The sequence below is a fragment of the Hermetia illucens genome, chromosome 1 (assembly GCF_905115235.1).
Source record: "Hermetia illucens chromosome 1, iHerIll2.2.curated.20191125, whole genome shotgun sequence".
NCBI lineage: Eukaryota > Metazoa > Arthropoda > Insecta > Diptera > Stratiomyidae > Hermetia > Hermetia illucens.
Window position 1 is genome coordinate 15,685,689 of NC_051849.1, and position 18,982 is coordinate 15,704,670.

The 18,982-nt window shown below is 47.1% G+C and overlaps 1 protein-coding gene across 1 annotated transcript in view; it reads right to left on the minus strand.

Annotated features, from left to right (window-relative positions):
- Positions 1-3,731: 3,731 nt before the first annotated feature.
- The window catches only part of LOC119646914 (protein MCM10 homolog), a 37,481-nt gene continuing 22,230 nt past the window's right edge, over positions 3,732-18,982 (minus strand). Inside the window, exons 2-3 of the mRNA XM_038047960.1 lie at positions 12,952-14,212; positions 3,732-4,770 (exon numbers count right to left, since the gene is read on the minus strand). Coding sequence (XP_037903888.1) covers positions 3,832-4,770; positions 12,952-14,205 — 2,193 coding nt within the window. The 5' untranslated portion in view covers positions 14,206-14,212 and the 3' untranslated portion in view covers positions 3,732-3,831. The remainder of the gene's footprint in view (positions 4,771-12,951; positions 14,213-18,982) is intronic.

Sequence of the window (18,982 nt, forward strand, 5' to 3'; positions counted from 1 at the left end):
AGGAAGAATCGACTAAAACATCATCCAAATATACGAAACAGAAGTCGAGGTTTCGCAGGACCGAGTGGATGAACCTTTGACAGGTTTGCGCCGCATTGTACAACCCGATATTCATCCGCGTGAACTCGAAGAGTCCAAAGGGTGTGCATATTGCCCTCTTTGGAATGTCTTCTGGAGTTACAGGGATTTGGTGATACGCCTTGGTTAAATCCAAGGTCGAAGGTGCTGCACATTGTGCTTTACTGGTTTAGAGAGACTACATTCGGTAGTAATCTGGCTGAATTTTTGGAGGAGTGCCCGAAGACGAGAGTCGGTAATGTCCTCTAAAAGTAGAGAAAGATTGTTACTTGGGTGAGATGCCATTTGGCCCGACGAATTAAGGTTGGTCGTGGGACCTATAAGAGACTTGTTTTGCAGGTCCACCAGCAACCCATAGTGACACAAGAAGTCTGCGCTTAGTATGGGGAAGGATGAATCGCCACGAAAACGTCCTACGCAAGCCAAGACTCACGTCCACTTGCCTATACCCGTAGGTGTTGATTCGGGAGGAATTTGCTACCGCCAGTTTCAATGGTTGCGGAAATAGCCAATGGTGTCGGGGTACGGGAAGAACCGAAACCTCCGCACCAGTATCTACGAGGTAGTTGCGCCTGCTGAGGGGATCAAAAATCTTTAGGCGACATGGCGCTGCGTTCTGGGTGGCCATCGCCAGGACCCCCCGCGGACCTAGTTTTTTGTGGTAGACGCGAATTTACACGGGAGCGTACATCTGATAGCTTTATCGTCGAATCTACGATGGTACCAACAAATGCTTGGGTCCGTACGTTGTCCTGACGACCTGCTACCCGTCCGCCCTTTTCGAGCAGAAGACCGCGAGCGAGTTCGCGACCTGGCGCCCGAACGCTGAGCGTTAAGCGTCGTGCGGAGTAGGCGTTGATTTAACAACATTCGAAATAAATTTCCAATGCTGTTAACCCCGCTGCGCCACACTTGTACCGAAGTGTGTCCGTCAAGAGACACTTGTCGGCCATTTTGCTAGTCAGTTTGGGAAGGCCCTTTGGCATTTTCGTTCCTCCACACATCATGCTATGCTATGAAAACCGAACTTTTTTGAATGAAGATAATGCTTTATTTCAATTGAATCGATGAGTGGAAAAACCGTATAACTACAAAATTGTTATTTTGAGAAAAACACAAAAATATATTTAGAGTAAAAAATGTGCATTTTACATCAATCAAATCTTCTTCTTTTCCTTCGGCCTTTGTCCCGTTAACAAGCGGGGTCGACTCATCGTGATCGGATTCGCCATTTGGTTCTATCAAGTGCCTGATCTGGATGCAATCTCGAGGCTTTTAAATCCCTATCCAGCGTATTAAGCCACCGTTGTTTCGGCCGGCCTTTTGGGCGCTTACTATCAATTTCGATGTTCAGACCAATCTTGGCAAGTTATTATACCACCGAAGACGCCTCTCTCGCAGTTTTTCGACGATCGATGCAACTCCATATCGATCGCGGATATCCTCTTTTCGGATGTGATCCAAATGTGTCACGCCACTAATCCAACGCAACATCTTCGTCTCCTATTATAGTTGGTCAACACTCAGAACCATAGAGAGCGACAGGCCGGACGACATTGCGGTAAATTTTAGATTTGAGACGTCAACGCCACTTGATCCAGGTTGCGTTAGTGCGTGAAGCAATTCCGTAGCGCAGTTCTCCATTGGCTGATAGCGTTGACTTGGGGCATTCAAATCGCTCAGTTCTGTCTTTTAGACACTATGGAGAAGATATTGGAGAGGGTGATATACAACACGCTGCTTCCGTTCGTCGCGCTAGCGGGTGGTCTATCGGAGCCGCAGTATGGGTTTCGCAGAGCACGATGCAATAGCAACGGTAGTGGACTTGGGTCGGGAGGCATTGTCCGCTGGCAAATGCGGCGCAGGGGTGACGTTGGTTGTCAGGAATGTTTTTAACTGGGCCAATTGGGGTTAGATTAAGGGTACTCTGGCTAATCTGGGTGTCCCTGGTTACTTAGCTCGGATAATCGAGAGTTCTTTGGTACGAGACAGACGACGGGGCGGAAGAATATGTTGTGACAGTAGGTGTTCCCCAAGGGTCCGCGCTGAGGGTGTGCAGTGCCATATAGGACGGTAAACGGTGAGACAGTGTGTGTCATCGCGGGGATGATTCCCTTGGATCTTCTAGCGAATGAGACACACTGTCTTCGCCGGAGAAGGTGGGCGAATCCAGCCGATGCGACTGCGTGCTTCTGGAAAGCCACTAGGAAGGAGTTGTACAGGACATAGCAGCAACGGTGGGATATATTCAAAAAAGGTCACTGGACCCATACACTAATCCCGTATATTGAGAGTTGGATCAAGCGGAAGCATGGAGAGTAAAATTACCCCTAACGCAGTTCCTTACGAGACACAGTGGATGCAGGAAGTGTTTATATCGCTTCGGATTGGATGAGTCTCGAGACTGTCCCGAATGCGCCGCTACACCCGAGGATCCGGAGCATGTTATGTTCCATTGTCTGAGATTCGCGGATAAAAGAAGAAGGTTAAATGATGCATTCAACGCAGTTATCAGACCCGACAATTTCGTGGAGGAGATACTATAGTACCCAAGAAAAAAACATTTTTTATGGTGGTCCAATGCTCATCGATATTCTCAGGCTCAGGGTTACTCAGTGTATTTGCCTTCCGAACAGCAAGATAGCTCTCCCACTGTCGGGCGACGGCTGGATCAGACAAGCCATTGACGCTGAACATTGGGAGTCGCAGCTCTCCAACCCAGCGAGAAGTGGGGGAAGCTACACACAAGCCAATGTAAGCGGCCATCAGATGGTTCCTTCGAGGCCGATGTCAGCGCCTCTTTTGTTACGCACATCCAGAAGACAATTCCTAAATTTAGTTCTGATTGCAAAGTGGTTGATCTGATTGCTCGTACGGTGCCGGTCAGTTGAAACCCAACTGACCTTATAGCAGCCTCCGTGCGGGAACAATGTATCATCAATGACGAGGCCCAAAACCTTACTTCCCCATGACATGTCCTAGCATACTTTGGCACTCAGATCACCCATCAAGATCACAGAGCGCGACTTGCGTTAGCTATCAGAAATGAACCGACATCGGATTGACGAGCAGGAGAGGAGTACACTCCAGAGTACTACCATCTTATTTCGCTTAGGCCCAGAATATCCAACTTATATCCCTATTGTTGTCGAGGATTGTGCGCACATTCCAGAAACTAGTCATAGTCCGTTTTTGATAGTCAAAGGTCATAGCCGTGAAGTTTCGAGAAGCAGTAAGAGGAGAATTAATTAGCTCACCGTCGAACAAAATTAAGTGCAATTGACTCGTCAGATTGCGCTCTGTATTTGCCAGAATAAAACATAGCCCAGTCAATGTACTTTTACATAATTGGCGCTCATTGTTACCCCAATTATGTAAAGATATTGACTAAATAGGACTATTCGCATCAAAGATCAAAGTAAGCAACATAGAAGAGGCTCGAAGAGATGAAAAAGGTTCTAGGCTAGTATGCGAAAAATACGGGAGATACTTGTAATGAAAAATGAGGATACAATACGACCCATTGAGCAGACGATGTGATCGAACAACAAAGGGAGTACACCTAGGAAAACGTTCTTTAAAACAGTTTTTCGGAGTCCATGACCGGATGAAACTCTGAGACTGCAGTTTCACGAATAATACCACTCAAAATGTATGTTTAGAAACAATTTATTCATTGCGTAAAATGAGTCAAAAATATTCTTAAACACTAACCTACATTTGTTCGTCCTACTTTTCATGTAAACACATTTATTAATCCTCATCAGGAACTAATAAATTAAGACTAGGTGCCCCAGAAAATGATCCAATGAATGTCTCCTCATCACCACGGATGGATAGGTCTCTTCCTTGTCCAACTGTCTTCTCTCGAATCATTGCGGCGCGTTTCCATCGCGACCCTGAGCAATTCTTGCAGCTCATTTTCGGAAGTTTATGAACCGTTGCCGTACGATTACCGCAATCCTGACATTCGAAGAATCGCTTTTCGGCATCGATTACTTTCAGAGGATGTCGCTCCTCCTTGCAACGATCTGCTGCCGAAAAGGCAGTGTACTTACATTGCTTACAAATCACAGCCTTACATGCTATTTTGAATGTACCCAACATTTTTTCTTCAAGGGCTTCTTTCTTCTCCATCTTATTGAAATACTTATCACGTTCCTCGTCCTCGCGGGATTTTATAAGGTTCGTGTGAGAAGAAGTCGCGTCGATTATTCTTTGGATACGGGATTTTCGCTCCGTCTCTTCAATCTTGCGACGCTTTGCTTCGTTGTCCTTCTCCTCGTTCATGATGTCGATAGCCCGTTTTTTGCCTTGTACTGTGCCACGGTATTTTATGAAATTTGGATCCGATTTTACAATGGGATTTTTCTTTAGGGTGGCAATTGCTTTCGCTTTGGCTACATTAGCATTTTGTTTACCCACGTCTATTTCAAAGGAGAACGCAGCTTGACTTAATGTTGGAGTTAGCTTACCGAAGCTGAACTCTCGATTTTGATATTTTTCCGGGACGTTTACTTGTGTTTTAGGACTCTCCTCAGTCTTTTCTTTCTCGGTATCCATGGACCCGTTGAGGAGTTTTAAGCGTTCTAAATCTTTTTGGCGCTGTTTGGCATTTGATTCAACTGTTGAGGCAATCTTGGACACCGGTCCTGTGCGACCTGCATACGATGGTGATGCATTTTTCCTGACCTGCAAAGAATGATACATTGTTGTTGGCAATAATTTGAATAAAGCATTGCAGTTAGTGTGTCCTCTTACTAATAAGGACCGGAATAGAGTATTGTGACGAAAATCACTTTGGGAAAATTATGTGTGACGTCAATGTAAATCGTGGTAATGACAATCAGCCAGGACACCAAAATTGTATGACAGTAGGGCGAATATTTAGGATAATTGTTAACAGATGACTCTAAAGGTAGCAAGGAGATCTTGTCAAAGGCGCAAAGTAGTTTTCTGGTAAAGTGTTTGCATGTTGCGGGATATAAAAGGGCCGAAAGTCCGCCCAAGAAGTCACAGAGTTCAGAAGTGACCGGCAACGGAAGCAGGCGTACTTACTCAAAAGTGCTGAAAATTCGAAAAAATTTTGCTAAAATAACTAATGCGACGGAAAAACCTCATCTCGACAAATTTACGCGACCTAAAATACTAGACGACAAAAAAACCAAGCGGCCGAATCCGCGCCACACCTTAAGTGAGTGGAAAGAACAGTGACGTTGTTGCAGTGACGTTTTTGCAACAACGTCAGTGGAAAGAACAGTGACCTTGTTGCAAAAAAGTGTAAATTAACAACAGAATCTGAAAAGTAAACCCAAAGAGTGAGATGAAGGAAAGTGAAAAACTAGACAGTGCTAAAAGATAAACCTCAATCATTGTAGGGTCGCTCAAGATTTACTCGAGCAGACCATCTACGAATCCGAGGTGGAAATTGCCATCATTAGCGAACCCTATAGAAACCGTCACGGTGGCGTGTGGGTTATAGACTCTTCTGGTGGAGCGGCGATATGGGCATGCGATCGACAGGCCATACAATGTACTGGGAATCAGACATACAGCGGCTTTGTGTGGGCGAAAATAAACGGGGTATATGTGTACAGCTGTTACGCTCTACCAAGCCTAACACTGCCCGAATTCGAGGAAATGCTTGACAGTCTTGTTTTCGACGCAAGGGGTCGTAGTCCAAGGGTGATTGCTGGTGACATTAATGCTTGGGCTCGTGAGTGGGGTATCAGAGAGACAAATGCAAGGGGCCGCAGTCTATTAGACGCTTTCGCACAGTTAGATGTCGTTCTGGCCAACGATGGATATGTAAACACCTTTCAGAAAGGGGGGTCTACCTCAATCGTAGACCTAACTTTTGTTAGCCCTGCACTGGCACGTGGTATTTCTTGGTGCGTCAGCAACCATTACACCCACAGCGATCACCAGACAGTCTTCTTTGGGCTATGAGTGGAGTCACCGGGCATAAGATCATCATGCCCGAAACCGAGAAAGATGTCAGGTTGGTCCGCTAAAGCTCTGGATGAGCAGACCTTCATGGAGGTGTGGTTAGACCAACCTAATAAAGCAGGCGCCTCTACGGAAAGAGTTGCCCATGTGGTCGAATGCATCGCCAAAGCGTGTGACGCGTCCATGCCGAGGAGGTGCTCATTCCCCAGTAGAAGACCAAACTACTGGTATAATGCTGAACTGGCCAGCCTTCGATTAGCCTGTCACCGAGCCAAAAGAGCGGTAGGCAGAATCGACCAAGGGCAAAAAGAGCGCGCCTATAAGGAAGCCTGCAAAACCTTCAAGCTCGCCATCCAACGGAGCAAGAGGGAATGCTTTAAGGAGCTCTGTTTAGAAGCGGACGTAAACCTGTGGGGGAGCGCCCATAGAATCGTGTTTGGGCGATTCAGAGGCCGATCATCCACGCAGTTCACGTGCCTTTCACTCTTGTTAAAAATTATCCAGGGGTTATTCCCTCAGCAAGAGGAGGGCATACACAGCTTCCAGCGACCTCTGAACGACACGGCAATACCGCCAGTCACCAGTGATGAGCTGCTGGAGATCTGCACTAGGATAGGAGATAACAAAGCTCCGGGTCTGGGTGGCGTGCCGAATAAGGCCCTTAAGGTTGCCGTGAAATCCAGACCGGGCATGTTCGCTGAGTTGTTCGAAGTGTGCATGTCCGAGGGGATATTTCCTGCATCATGGAAACGACAGAAGTTGGTGCTACTGCCTAAGGTTGGCAAACCTCCAGGTGAGCCAACCTCCTACAGACCTATTTGTCTTTTGGACACTGTGGGCAAAATTCTAGAGCGAGTAATCTATAATAGATTACTCTCGGTTGTTGAGAGCCAGGGAGGCCTCTCAGATCGGCAGTATGGGTTCCGTAAAGCCAGATCAACCATTGATGCCATCAAAATGGTTACTGGTTTGGCCGAAGATGCAATCCACGGAAGGGGCAGTACTAGCAAATATTGCATAGTAGTGACCCTGGATGTGAGAAATGCATTAAATTCGGCCAATTGGAACCTAATACGGGAATCACTGGCGAAGATTGGTATTCCCGCTTATCTTGCAGCTATTGTCAACAGCTATTTACAAGAACGGAGGCTTTGGTATGACACCGATGACGGACCCCAAGAGTACGTTGTCTCCGCGGGTGTCCCACAGGGCTCTGTACTGGGCCCAATGCTAAGGAACATCATGTACAATGATGTTCTTAATCTTCCCCTTCCGGAGGAAGCCACGGTGGTGGGCTACGCCGATGATATAGCGCTGGTTGTTGTCGCAAAGCATCTCGAAGATGCTGAGTTATACTCATGCGAAGCGATCAGTGCTGTTAAGGGTTGGCTTGAGAGTTCTGATCTGACACTTGCGGAGGAAAAAACGGAAGCGGTCCTTATCACCAAGCGCCGTAAAAGAAATTTTGCCCGTATTGAAATTGGGAATCATATCATCACTTCTAAGCCTGCGATCAAATACTTGGGAGTGATGATAGATGGGAAGCTTAGCTATAAAGCACATGTGCAGTATGTTTATGACAAAGCATCCACTGCGAGTGTGGCCCTGGCAAGAATGATGCTGAACGTGGGAGGGCCACGGCATGCTTCCAGGTTGCTTATAGCTAGGGTAGTGAGTTCGATCCTGCTCTATGCAGCTCCAGTTTGGGGAAAGGCATTGCAGGTTACATTTAACAGTAACAAACTGAGTTCAATCTACAGAAGAACAGCCATAAGAGTGTGCTCGGCATTCAGGACTGTCTCAGATGATGCAGCATTCGTCATTTCTGGAATGATGCCCATTGACATCTTGGCAGATGAGATGACGAATATATATAATGCGAAGTCTATCTCTCCTTTATCGCAGGCGAAGAACGCCGAAAGGGAGAGATCGCTAAATAGATGGCAAGAGCGTTGGGAATGCTCGGGAAAGGGTCGGTGGACACACAGGCTCTTCCCTACCATCAAGGAGTGGTTGGAGAGACGGCACGGTGAAATTAACTATAATCTTACTCAGTTTCTCACGGGGCATGGAGGATATCGCCAGTACCTGTTCAGGTTTAAACTAGATACCTCACCCGACTGTCCAAACTGCGATGGAGTTCCAGAGGACCCAGAGCATGTATTCTTCCACTGTTCAAGGTTTGTGGAAGAAAGGAAGAACCTAGAGGAGACTCTAGGAGAGGTGCTCGTACCAGAGAATCTGGTGCGAAGAATGCTAACATGTCAGGAAGACTAGGATGCGATCAACTCCATGGTCGTATCTATCCAGAGCAAACTGCGAAAGGCAGAGGAGACCAGAAAAGCGCGGTTACGTACGCCGCGTAGAGAAGAAAGGGGACCAAGCTTAGTGGTGGTTCCACGGGGCTTGGAGAAAGTCGGGGGTGGTTTTAGTGGGTAAGAATCCCACACGCTGGCGTGTCTTTTGAAGATTTCCACCTCCTCAAAAAAAAAAAAAAAAGACAGTGCTAAAAGAGTGACCAAACCCGACAAAATGGAAAACTGGGCCCAGGTAAACCCGAAGCCCACGAACCAAAACTGCGACAAAGATGGAATAATAGCCTGCCTAGAGAAAAGCTTGGATGAGATCACCAAGCAACTATCGGCAACGCAAGATGACCTGCGCGAACAGCGGAAACTCAATGAAAACTTGTCGGAGTTAATACAGGGACTCCAAAAGCCGCTGGATACTAAACAGGAAAATTCGGCGCTTAACAAAAGGATGAGGCCGGAATCACCACCCACCGAACCCAGTGCATCCTCGTCCGAAGAAGAGATGTCAACAGATATATCGGAAAGTCAGTCCGAAGAAGAACAGGAAGATCCGAAATTCCCAGCACTGCCATCGATGAGCCGATAAGTTTTTACCACCGTCTTCAATGAAAAAGCCAGAGCCCAAAAAGGACTCAGTAAGTAGTATTAATATTTTAAATCAAAATACTACCCCAAATACGCCCCCAAGAGTGCCTATAATATTAAGACAACGCTATTAAAAAAACGCTACGGATCTAGACTGGGGAGTCGAAAACACCTCCCCCAATCCAGGGTGTCATACAAACCGTGCCCATTGGATAGTTTGCAGTCGGCGGTAACTGACTGTATTCGAACAGAGCCTCCCTGATACCTGGTCGCATCAGTGGGTAAGTTAGACCTTATCGTGTTGCGGGGGGCTATGGCACGGCGGACGTCCGAACCCTCATACAGAAGAGGCCCTTAAGAAGGCTCAGGATAGGCCTAAGCTATCTTTATCGGAGTCAAGAAAACGGGGAGCAGCAGAGATTAGCCCGCATGAAGGGAGCGCTCCCAAAAATTCAAACCTGAACCTAAGACAGAAGAAAATCGGGCAAGTCAGGGGTAAAGGTAGGGATCAGGAAGCCGCCATTAGCTATGCTAGTGCGGTCAAGGGCATTCAGCTGGCCCTACTGCCAAAAATGTTTCCCGAGCAAATACTCACTCGTGAGAAGCAGGAAATCATTGAAGCCCTTGTCGTCAGGCAGATGTGCAAGGGATGGACTGCGAAACTTGTGTTCATCGGGATACGCTTTCGACCAGGTCATATAGTGGTGCACTACGCGACGGAAGACACTGCAGTTTGGCTTAGGACCATAGTTCCTAAATTGCCAGGCTGGGAAAGTGCAGAACTGTCAACATGTGTTGCGGATGATATACCAGGAGCACACATGGTGACAGTTTTTCTCCCAAAAGTCGCGACAATAGAGACGGAAGATCTCATCGACCTCTTAATTGCTCAGAATGAAGATTTCCATACGCGATAATGGAGAGTCTTCAAAAGCAAGGTGGAGGGCAAGGGAAAACTCCTCACGATCGGAGTATCTACCCGATCCGTGGAGGCAATCAAACGTCGGAGTCGATTGGCAACACACCTGTGCACCTGCATAGGGAAAAGTCGAGGAAAGGCACTTCGAAGAAGTCTCGAAAGCCATAGAGGCGGAAAGGACTGGATCAACCAGGAAAGTAGACCTGCTGCCCAGTGAAGAGCAGGAGCTGGACGTCCTAGACCTAGGACTTTTAGGGCTCAGGGTGGACAGTGACGCGCAGGAAAGCGCCATGTCGGAGGAGGGCGATACTCTGACAGTGGAGAAGAGCTCCAAACAACAACGGAGCCAATGGCCAGCACTAAGATAGCCTAGACAAACCTATACCATGCAAAAGCTGCATCTGCGTTAATTGCAAGGGTAAGTTCCAAGGAAAACACTGGAATAGTCTGGGGAGGCAGCGACACAATCTAAGAGGTGAGTACTTTCTTGAATTTATTCTTAGCAATAAGTTGGAAATATATAACTTAGGGAACACTCCAACATTTGTGACCAGCACTAGACAGGAGGTACTTGGCAACTCTACGAAATACTCTAATGAACGGGCTGGTCAGGAATTGGAGGATGTCGGATGAGTCCTCTATGTCTGATCACAGAATAATCAGATTCGACATTGAGGGTAGCTCCGAAATAAAAAGAATAATAAGGAATCCCAGGAGAACAGATTGGGAATCCTATGCAATGCACTTAGGCAACAACATTGCCCACCTTCAAGGGGGCGGTGACATCAGGAGCGAACTGGAACTAGAGACAGTGGTGGAAAACCTCAATATAGTCGTCATTGACGCATATGAGGCCAGTTGTCCGGCTAAGACAGTTAAGTCATCAAGGGATGTATCATGGTGAACAGGAACTTGGTCACAATGGGAACAGAGGTGCGAAAACGCTTCAACCGGGGAGTAGCAGAGGTACAAAATGAATTGACTACGTATAGCAACGCCATCAGGGAAGTAAAACGGATTAGCTTCAAGAAATTCTGTGAAGAGATCGAACAGATCATAGAAGCAACCAGGCTTTACAAGGCTGTAGCCAAAGACGCGGCAATATCCTCTGTCCGTTTGAAGAAGGAAGAAGGGACTTTTATCGAGAATGAGGAGGATAGAGTACACCTGCTTCTCAGAACTCATTTTCCGGGGTCCTATCCCACGGCGACGCTCTGCCTGACACCCTAACAATCAATAAAAGGGGATGAAAGGAGAATTGGGAACTAGCAAAAGAGGTATGCTCAGAAGCTAGGCTAAGGTGGGCAGTGGAATATGGTAGTGGACGAACTCCTGGACGTGCTAACAAATACTGGAATACAGGTCCAGGGTTACGCAGACGACATTGTTTTAATTTGTAGGGGTAAATATGAGGATACCCTATGTGATAGAATCCAAACTGGACTAAGGGTTGTTAGTGTCTGGTGCAGGAAGGTGGGACTGCGGATCAACCCAGCCAAAACCACCATTCACTAGGAGACGTAAGCTCCTGAGAGCCATAAGGTTACATGACATGGAGGTGAAACGAGAAACAGAGGTCAAATATTTGGGAATTAGGCTATACCAAAAATTACTCTGGAAGACACATTTCGGAAACACTTGTCGGAAAACTTCGAGGGCTCTGCTGACTTGTAGATATTGCTTTGGATATACACTGCAATAGTAAGGTCAATGATTAACTGTGGGGCGGTAATCTGGGCAGAAAGAGCTGAACCCAGCACACAAGCCAGGGAGTTACATAAACTCCAAAGACTGGCTTACGTGTGTATCAGTAGGGCAATGGGGACATGCCCAACGGCATCTCTGGAGGTACTTCTGGGACTATACCCCTGCTATTTGCACATACAGCTGCAGGCAAGGGGGCAATATTCAGGACGGCCGCGAGTATCAGTGAGGCGGGGAGTTGCCTAAATCGAAGGAAGATTGATATTCTTTCTAGGCGGTATGCCAAATTACTGATACCAAGGGATAGCATGACAACGAGGTTTCACTTTGATAAGAAGTTTGAAACACGTTGGAGTAACAAGGCAAACTGGGAGAGCGTGGCTGGGACATACGGCTTAAACCAGCAACTGATTACTTGGTACACCGACGGATCCCTCACAGCAGAGAGAGCGGGTGCCGGTGTCATTGCTACAAGGAAAATGTGCTTGAAGCCAATGGGTAGGTACACTAGCATATTTCAGGCGGAAATATACGCCACAGACAGATCTGCCTCCTTTAATCTCCAAGGGAACTACAGGGGGCGGAACATTGCTATTCTCACCGGCAGCCAAGCAGCGATCAAGGCACTTAGATCTAACCAGGTGAGCTCTAAATTGGTAAGGGAATGCTTTGAAAGACTGAATACGCTCGACTCGTCTAACAAGGTCTGGATACTCTGGGTTCCAAACTATGTTGGGTTTGAAGACAATGAGGCAGCGGACGAACAAGCTAAGAAGGGAGCAGGGACACTATAACCAGCAAAAGGAGTACAATATTTCTTTCAGGAGGCGATGTAATAATACGAGTAACAACACGGGGCACTATTTTGGAGCAACATGAAGAAGTAAGCAGTGAGAATTTGGATGTCATCGAAACAATAACGAAGGGCAAACGGCGGTTTTATTGGACTAGATGCTTAGGATCAGATTGCGTGAGATCATGTCAAATGTATGACTTTGCGAAAAGGCCGAAGAGACGAAGACGGAAGTACATGCTCCTTCCTGAGATTGGAACTACATTCAGAAGGAGTTTTATGGTTGCGGTAAAATCGTTGTCCGAGAACAGTAAGGAAAAATTGCACCCTTCAAGTAATAGGAGACAAGCAAGACTTGATGTGAGAACCAGTTCTGTTGGCACCTTCAAGGATTAATTGGTGTTGCTCCAAAATTTACAGCACAAGAAGGGAGATAAACGAAAGTCGAAATCGGAAAGATATCGTTGGAAAATTACGGAATTTAGTTATGAGTTTTTTTTAAAGGGGGTACTATACCCCTTCAGACAATCACATCATCGGCACGATTTGAACCCCGGACGCGAAACCGAGACCGTCATATCATCAATTATATAATATCATATACTACTTACAACTCCATTATTTCCGTTCGGCGACTGATAGTACTCCGACAGTGTCATCAAGCGATGCTCATCCCTAGCAGTTTGTTTTGCACTTTTCTTAGCAGGAATCGCCGTAAATGATCGTCCAGCATAGAAAACTTCAGACTTTCCCAACACTTTATTTCGAAGATCATGAAGCCCGCGACCTGCTGTTGACGATTGCAGTTCTGATCGTTTCGACATGTTGTTGAATTCTTGCTTCACGTGGTAGATACAATATTCGCAGTCAGTCACATTTACAATCGCTGTACATGGCTCGCCATTTTTCTTTCTCGATCTGCAAGTTCCCAGATCCTTTGACTGACCAAGCACCATTACCTTCTGAGCGGTATCAATTGTCAAACAGGCTACATCGTTGCTTTCCTTGCGTTTATCGAAAGCGCCGGGATTCAAAATTGCGACAACGGTACCTTCAGGTGTTTTCCATAGATCTTTATGGGCGCCCCGAAAAAGGAAAAGTGATATCGTTTTGATGTCTCCTTTCAAGTCTGAAATTTTCCATATAGAAAACCCATCCCCCTTTTTGGTCTTTTTCACGGGGCTTTTACTAACCACCACCCCGGCTATCACCCAATCTTTAGACAAATCACCGTGTTCTAAGTGGCGTTCAATCATTGCCATGTTGATTGGAGTTCGTCCCTCCATTCGCTCTTTTAAGGCAGCACCAGACACCAAAGGCCGGACAATTCGCAACCCAAATATCGGATCCGATATATGCGGTGTCGACGGGGTTTCTCTTATGGGCAACGGGGTAACAACAGGTTTCACAGCAGGCTTTTCGTTAAAATTCTGCGAAAGGCGATTTTCTTTGGTCTGACCTTGTACAGCGCTCTTTTGCAGGGCTGCACTGAAGCTTTTCGTTACATACTTAGTTATGCTTGCTTCGTGTTTCTCGGCTTGGTCTTGTTTTAGTTTGTTGTTTATTTCACGCCCGTATTCGTTGTATTTTCTATCAAGAAAATTTTGAATCCCTTCCTCATCTGACGAATCCAGTTCTTCGTTTGGAATCATGGATTTGCTGCCAGCTGCAATATTGTTAGAGAAAGATGCAGATACATTTGTCAGGTCTAGCCCGAACGATGGGTCGTCGCGGAGTTTAGGTGTGGGTTTCTGTGGTGCGTTGTGATTTTCAATTTCTTCGGCGGCTTCTAGAAGTTTTGCAAGTTCTCTGGCTTCTGTTTCATCGTCTATTGGCGGCTCATTGTTGAATGGAATTGGTGCCATTTTCTAGCTAGAAAAAATTATATTTCAGTTAAAACTAGATACAATTCACAGTTAAAAAAGTAATTGAAATTTCTTGAGATGGAGGACAGTATTTTCTTCTTCTTATGATTGGGAGCTAAAAAGAATCCGAAATTGCATTTGCCATTCTGTCTACTTGAGAATGCTTTTGCTGCAGAAACCAACACCACTGCGAGAGCGACTTTCTATTAATCCTATCAAGGGTAATCTTTTTCACTTTGAATGAAAATGGCAGCAGATTGGCCAACGCATCCAAGAGGGCAATTCGTGGACTGCAGAATAGACTGATGCGGAATATAGCTCTTTGGGAACCCACCTATTTCTCTATCTGGCGTGTATGTGGCTCGTCTACCGTCTCTCTCGTAAGTGGGTGGTGATGGCCGGAAAACGGGATAACTGACTGGTATCTGCACTATCCAAAAGAAGGGTTGAAACCAGAAGAGGTCCTCAAGAAAGCTCAGGAGAGATCAAAGCCTACAACACCGGGGTTAAGAAAGCGGAGAGCAAGGGATATCAGCCCACAAGAGAGGAATTCTCCGAACAAACCCAAACGTGAGTCCAAGAGGGGGAAATCTGGGCTAGGTTAGGTTTCAAGGTGGAGCCAAGAGGCCCACCGTTAGCTATGCTAATGCGGTGAAGAGCATTCAACTGGCCATACTGCCAAAAGTATATCCGGGTTAAATACTTGTGAGGAACATCCCGTCATCATGGACGGGAATGTAGTAAGAAGCTCGTGTTCACCCGCATACAGTTTTGACCAGGCCTTCTACTGGTAGACTGCGCGATAGAGGACACGGTAGACTGGTTTAGGATTATAATCCCTAAATTGCCAGGCTGGAAGAGGACAGAACTGTCGACATGTGCTGGGGATGATATGCAAGGGTCACACATGATGACAGTCTACCTTCCCAAAACCACAGCGATTGCAACGAGGAAGCTTCTGCTTCTCCTCGCCACTCAAAACACAGATCTAAATACGCGATTATGGAGAGTATTTACAAGCAAGGAGGCAGGTAAAGAGAAATTCGTCACGATCAAGGTAGATGACCGACTTTTAGAGACAATTGAACGCCGTAACTGCCTCATCAATTATATATTTGGCAGCATACCAGTGCACGACCGAGCAGGGAATTGATCCCCACAGAAGAGAAACTGGACGACTTAAACCTTCTAGGGCTCAAATTGGACAGCAAAACGTAAGTAAGTGTCATATCGGAAGATGGTACTCCGATATTGGAAAAGAGATCTAAACACTAATGGAACCAATGACGAGCACAAGATTGTCTAGGTAAACCTTCACCATGCAAAAGCTCCATCCGCAGTAATTGCAAGAGCAAATTCAAAGAGATAACATTGGAATAGTGCTGACTCAAGAACCCTAAGTGTATCAGAGAGAGATTCGGTGTCTACAAGGAGGAAGCATGCAGGCAACTTGGGATTCCGGTTGTGAAAAATTAACAGCTTGCATCATTATCAAACGAAGTTTAGAATGTTTTGTAGAGTTTTTGATTGGAGACTTCATGGTTTTCAAGGATTTCAAGTCTGGCTAAGGGTTGACCAAAACATCTGCGAACAGCTTCGGTCATGTTACTCCCAGGGCAGATGTGAGGCCTTGGCAAGAAACCGTAAAGCCGTCTTCGCTTACTACCCTATGGTTGTCCAATTCTCACTGAAAGCCTGGAGAAGGACTTGAGAGGCAGTTGTGGCATGAGGATACTTCCCAGAAAACGACACGTGAATTCCAATTCTGCGATAGGAAGGCGCTACCACTTCTTCTCGATTGCGATGCCAAGGCCCACTAGCAGATCAGGTGAAGCAGAAACACCAATCGAAGAGGTGAGTGCTTTCTTTATCCTTAGCAATACGCTGGAAATGCATAACACACCAACATTCATGACCAGTATTAGGCAGCTTAGGGAACACTCTGATGAATGACTTGAGCAAGAATTGGCGCTCCAATGCGCTTTGCGGCACCCCTGGCAAGGACCAAGCTGGAGGTCTTCAATTTATCCGCGCTAGCTGAGCAAGACCATGCCATCTCTGAAAGCGAGACGATGTCATATTAAATTCCGAATTCACAGTGGAGAGCAATCCATGATTAAAAAGCGTATAAAAAGTACTTGTTGAACGTCGAAACACGCCCTTGTCCGCGCTAACTTGAAACTGTTTTGATTCCGCACTCACTTTTCCCATTACCCTACCCAATCTCTCCCTTCTTCCATCAGTTTTGCTAACTCCCCACAACAATCCTGCGACCTTCTCTGCTCTTAGTTCTCTTCTGTGTTTTCTCCCTCGGCCTAGATGCAGACTGCTCCAAATCTCTGGCCCATGTGCTCTCTAGAAAACCGGGATCTGGAGTGCCTCACAGAAAAGGTCGAAGTAGAGGAGGCGATAAAGCGTGAACTTCCAGAGGTAACCAATGCCCGGGTAGGTAGCACCTCTGTAAATGCTCGAGGCCAAAAGCTCGTCGTGGTGGAAGTCCCTTTGCGGCAATGAAAACGAGAGTTGCGTTCTCTGCAGAGATCGTGGCGTGTCTGGTGTGAGCGTTGCACATACTGCGAGCTCGGGACGGTGTCCGATCTTTAGGGATAACGTGGTGGGAGGTGATTTTAATGCGAGGGCTCTTGAATGCGACATGCCTCAGTCAGACTCCAGAGGGAAACGGATTCTGGAAATTACGGCGAGAACCGGGCTCGTAATTTTAAGCACCGGATCCACGCCAACGTTTCGGCGCCCAGGTTGTGAAGGAAGGATTCCTGACGTCACTTTTGCATCGGAATCTTTTTCATCATCGGTGGACGAGTGGCGCGTCCTAGAAGACTTCTTAGCAAGTGATCACTAGTACATCGAGTTCGAAGTGGTTAACGCTACTTGCCGGCGAGCACCAACGTGACGCACCCCCTGCCTGTGGAATGTCGCGAGGGGGGACATCGGGAAGTTCGTCGAAGCTCTTGGAACTTGGACACCGTCATAAATTCAATAATGAACCTGATAACAACCGTGTATGAGGCTTCCATGCCCCGGAGGGGTCCTAGGCGCGACAATCCTTCTATGCACTGGTGGACGGCAGAAATTGCCGACTTAAGGAGGGAGTCATAAGCTCCGCCGTTTGGTACAACGTTTGCATGCCAACGGGGAGGCATGTACCATAAAGGCACAGTATAAATCAGCAAAAAGAAGACCCTGCAGTGCTATAAATAAAAGCAAAGTTGGCGGCTGGCAGAACCTTGTTAACGCGGTGAATGAGGACCCGTGGGGACTTGGCTATAAGCTTGTCACCCGGAAAATCGAGGCTCTGCGGAAGCCCTGCATACTAAGTACCGACCAGATGGACCGCATTATGTGGGCATTGTTCCCCAGACTCCCAGTACGGGTTTTCACAATGAGAGAGAGAGCTCGAAGAAGCAATTCTCATAGTGAAAAACAAGAAGGCGCCAGGCCCTGATGGCATCCCGGCGGAAGTTTATAAACTGGTGTTCCGCCAACGGCCAGAATTGTTGCTTGAAGCGTTCAACGCTTGCTTGAAGGAGGGCATTTTTCCTTCTCGCTGGAAAGTGGCCAGACTCGCGTTGATCAGTAAGGGTAAATTAGACCCGGTGCTCCCGTCTGCATACCGACCGCTGTGTATGCTTGACACGGTCGGAAAAGTGCTCGAGAAGTTCATCAGGAGTAGAATTGCTGAAGCGATCCGCGCTGTCGGGGACTTATCCCCAAGGTAATTCGGGTTCAGAACAGGGAGATCCACAGTGGATGCTATTATGGAGGTCGTAGATGCGCTTCATCGAGCCGAGACACACAGCCTCTCGACGGATAGGGCTCCTCATAACGCTTGATGTCAGAAATGCCTTCAATTGCGTAAGATGGACAGATATGCTAGGCACACTAGAAAACTCATTTCACGTGCCAAGTTATCTCTTGCGGATATTCAGGGATTATCTGAAAGACCGCTCCCTGCTCTATGAGACGCTAGAGGGCCAAAGGAGGATGGAAATCACGTCGGGAGTAGCACAGCGATCCATCCTAGGGCCGGACCTCTGGAACGCTTCTTATGATAGTCTGCTGAGACTCGATATGCCCGAAGAGTTGCGCCTGGTCGGTTATGCAGACGACGTTGCGGTACTAGTTGCCGGACGCACTCTTGAACAGGTGCAAAGCAGACTTGGCATATTGATCCGAAGGGTAAGCGGATGGATGAGTGTTCACGGTTTCAGCCTTGCGCTGGAAAAAACCGAAATAGTCATCTTGACCAGAAGGAGAATCTCGACCCTGCATCCCATATCGATCGGCGAGTTGACTATAGAGTTAAAACCAGCGGTTAAACACCTTGGTTTAATGCTCAACTCGAAGTTGAGCTTCTTCGAGCAAATCAAAGCAGCAGCGGATAGGGCTGCAGCTGGAGTCGCGGCCTTGAGTCGGCTAATGGCGAATGTCGGGGGCCTTATATCAACTAGGAGACGTCTGCTTATGGGAGCAACGCAGTCGGTTCTGCTCTGTGGTGCGGAGGTATGGGCTGATGCCTTTGACAAGTGCAGAGGCTTTGCGAGTGGCGTCCCCGAACCGGCTGTGATGGTGATTGAGGGAGCGATCCCCGTTGCCCTCCTTGCCAAGGAGCGCAAAGCGCCGTAAGGGCGAGAACTTAAGAGAGGTGTTTGCCCGTGAAGAACGTCAACGCACCCTTGGCAAAATGAGCCGAGGGGCAGATGGACTGCGCGGCTCATTAACAAATTAGACCCGTGGTTGAACCGAACGCACGGTGAGA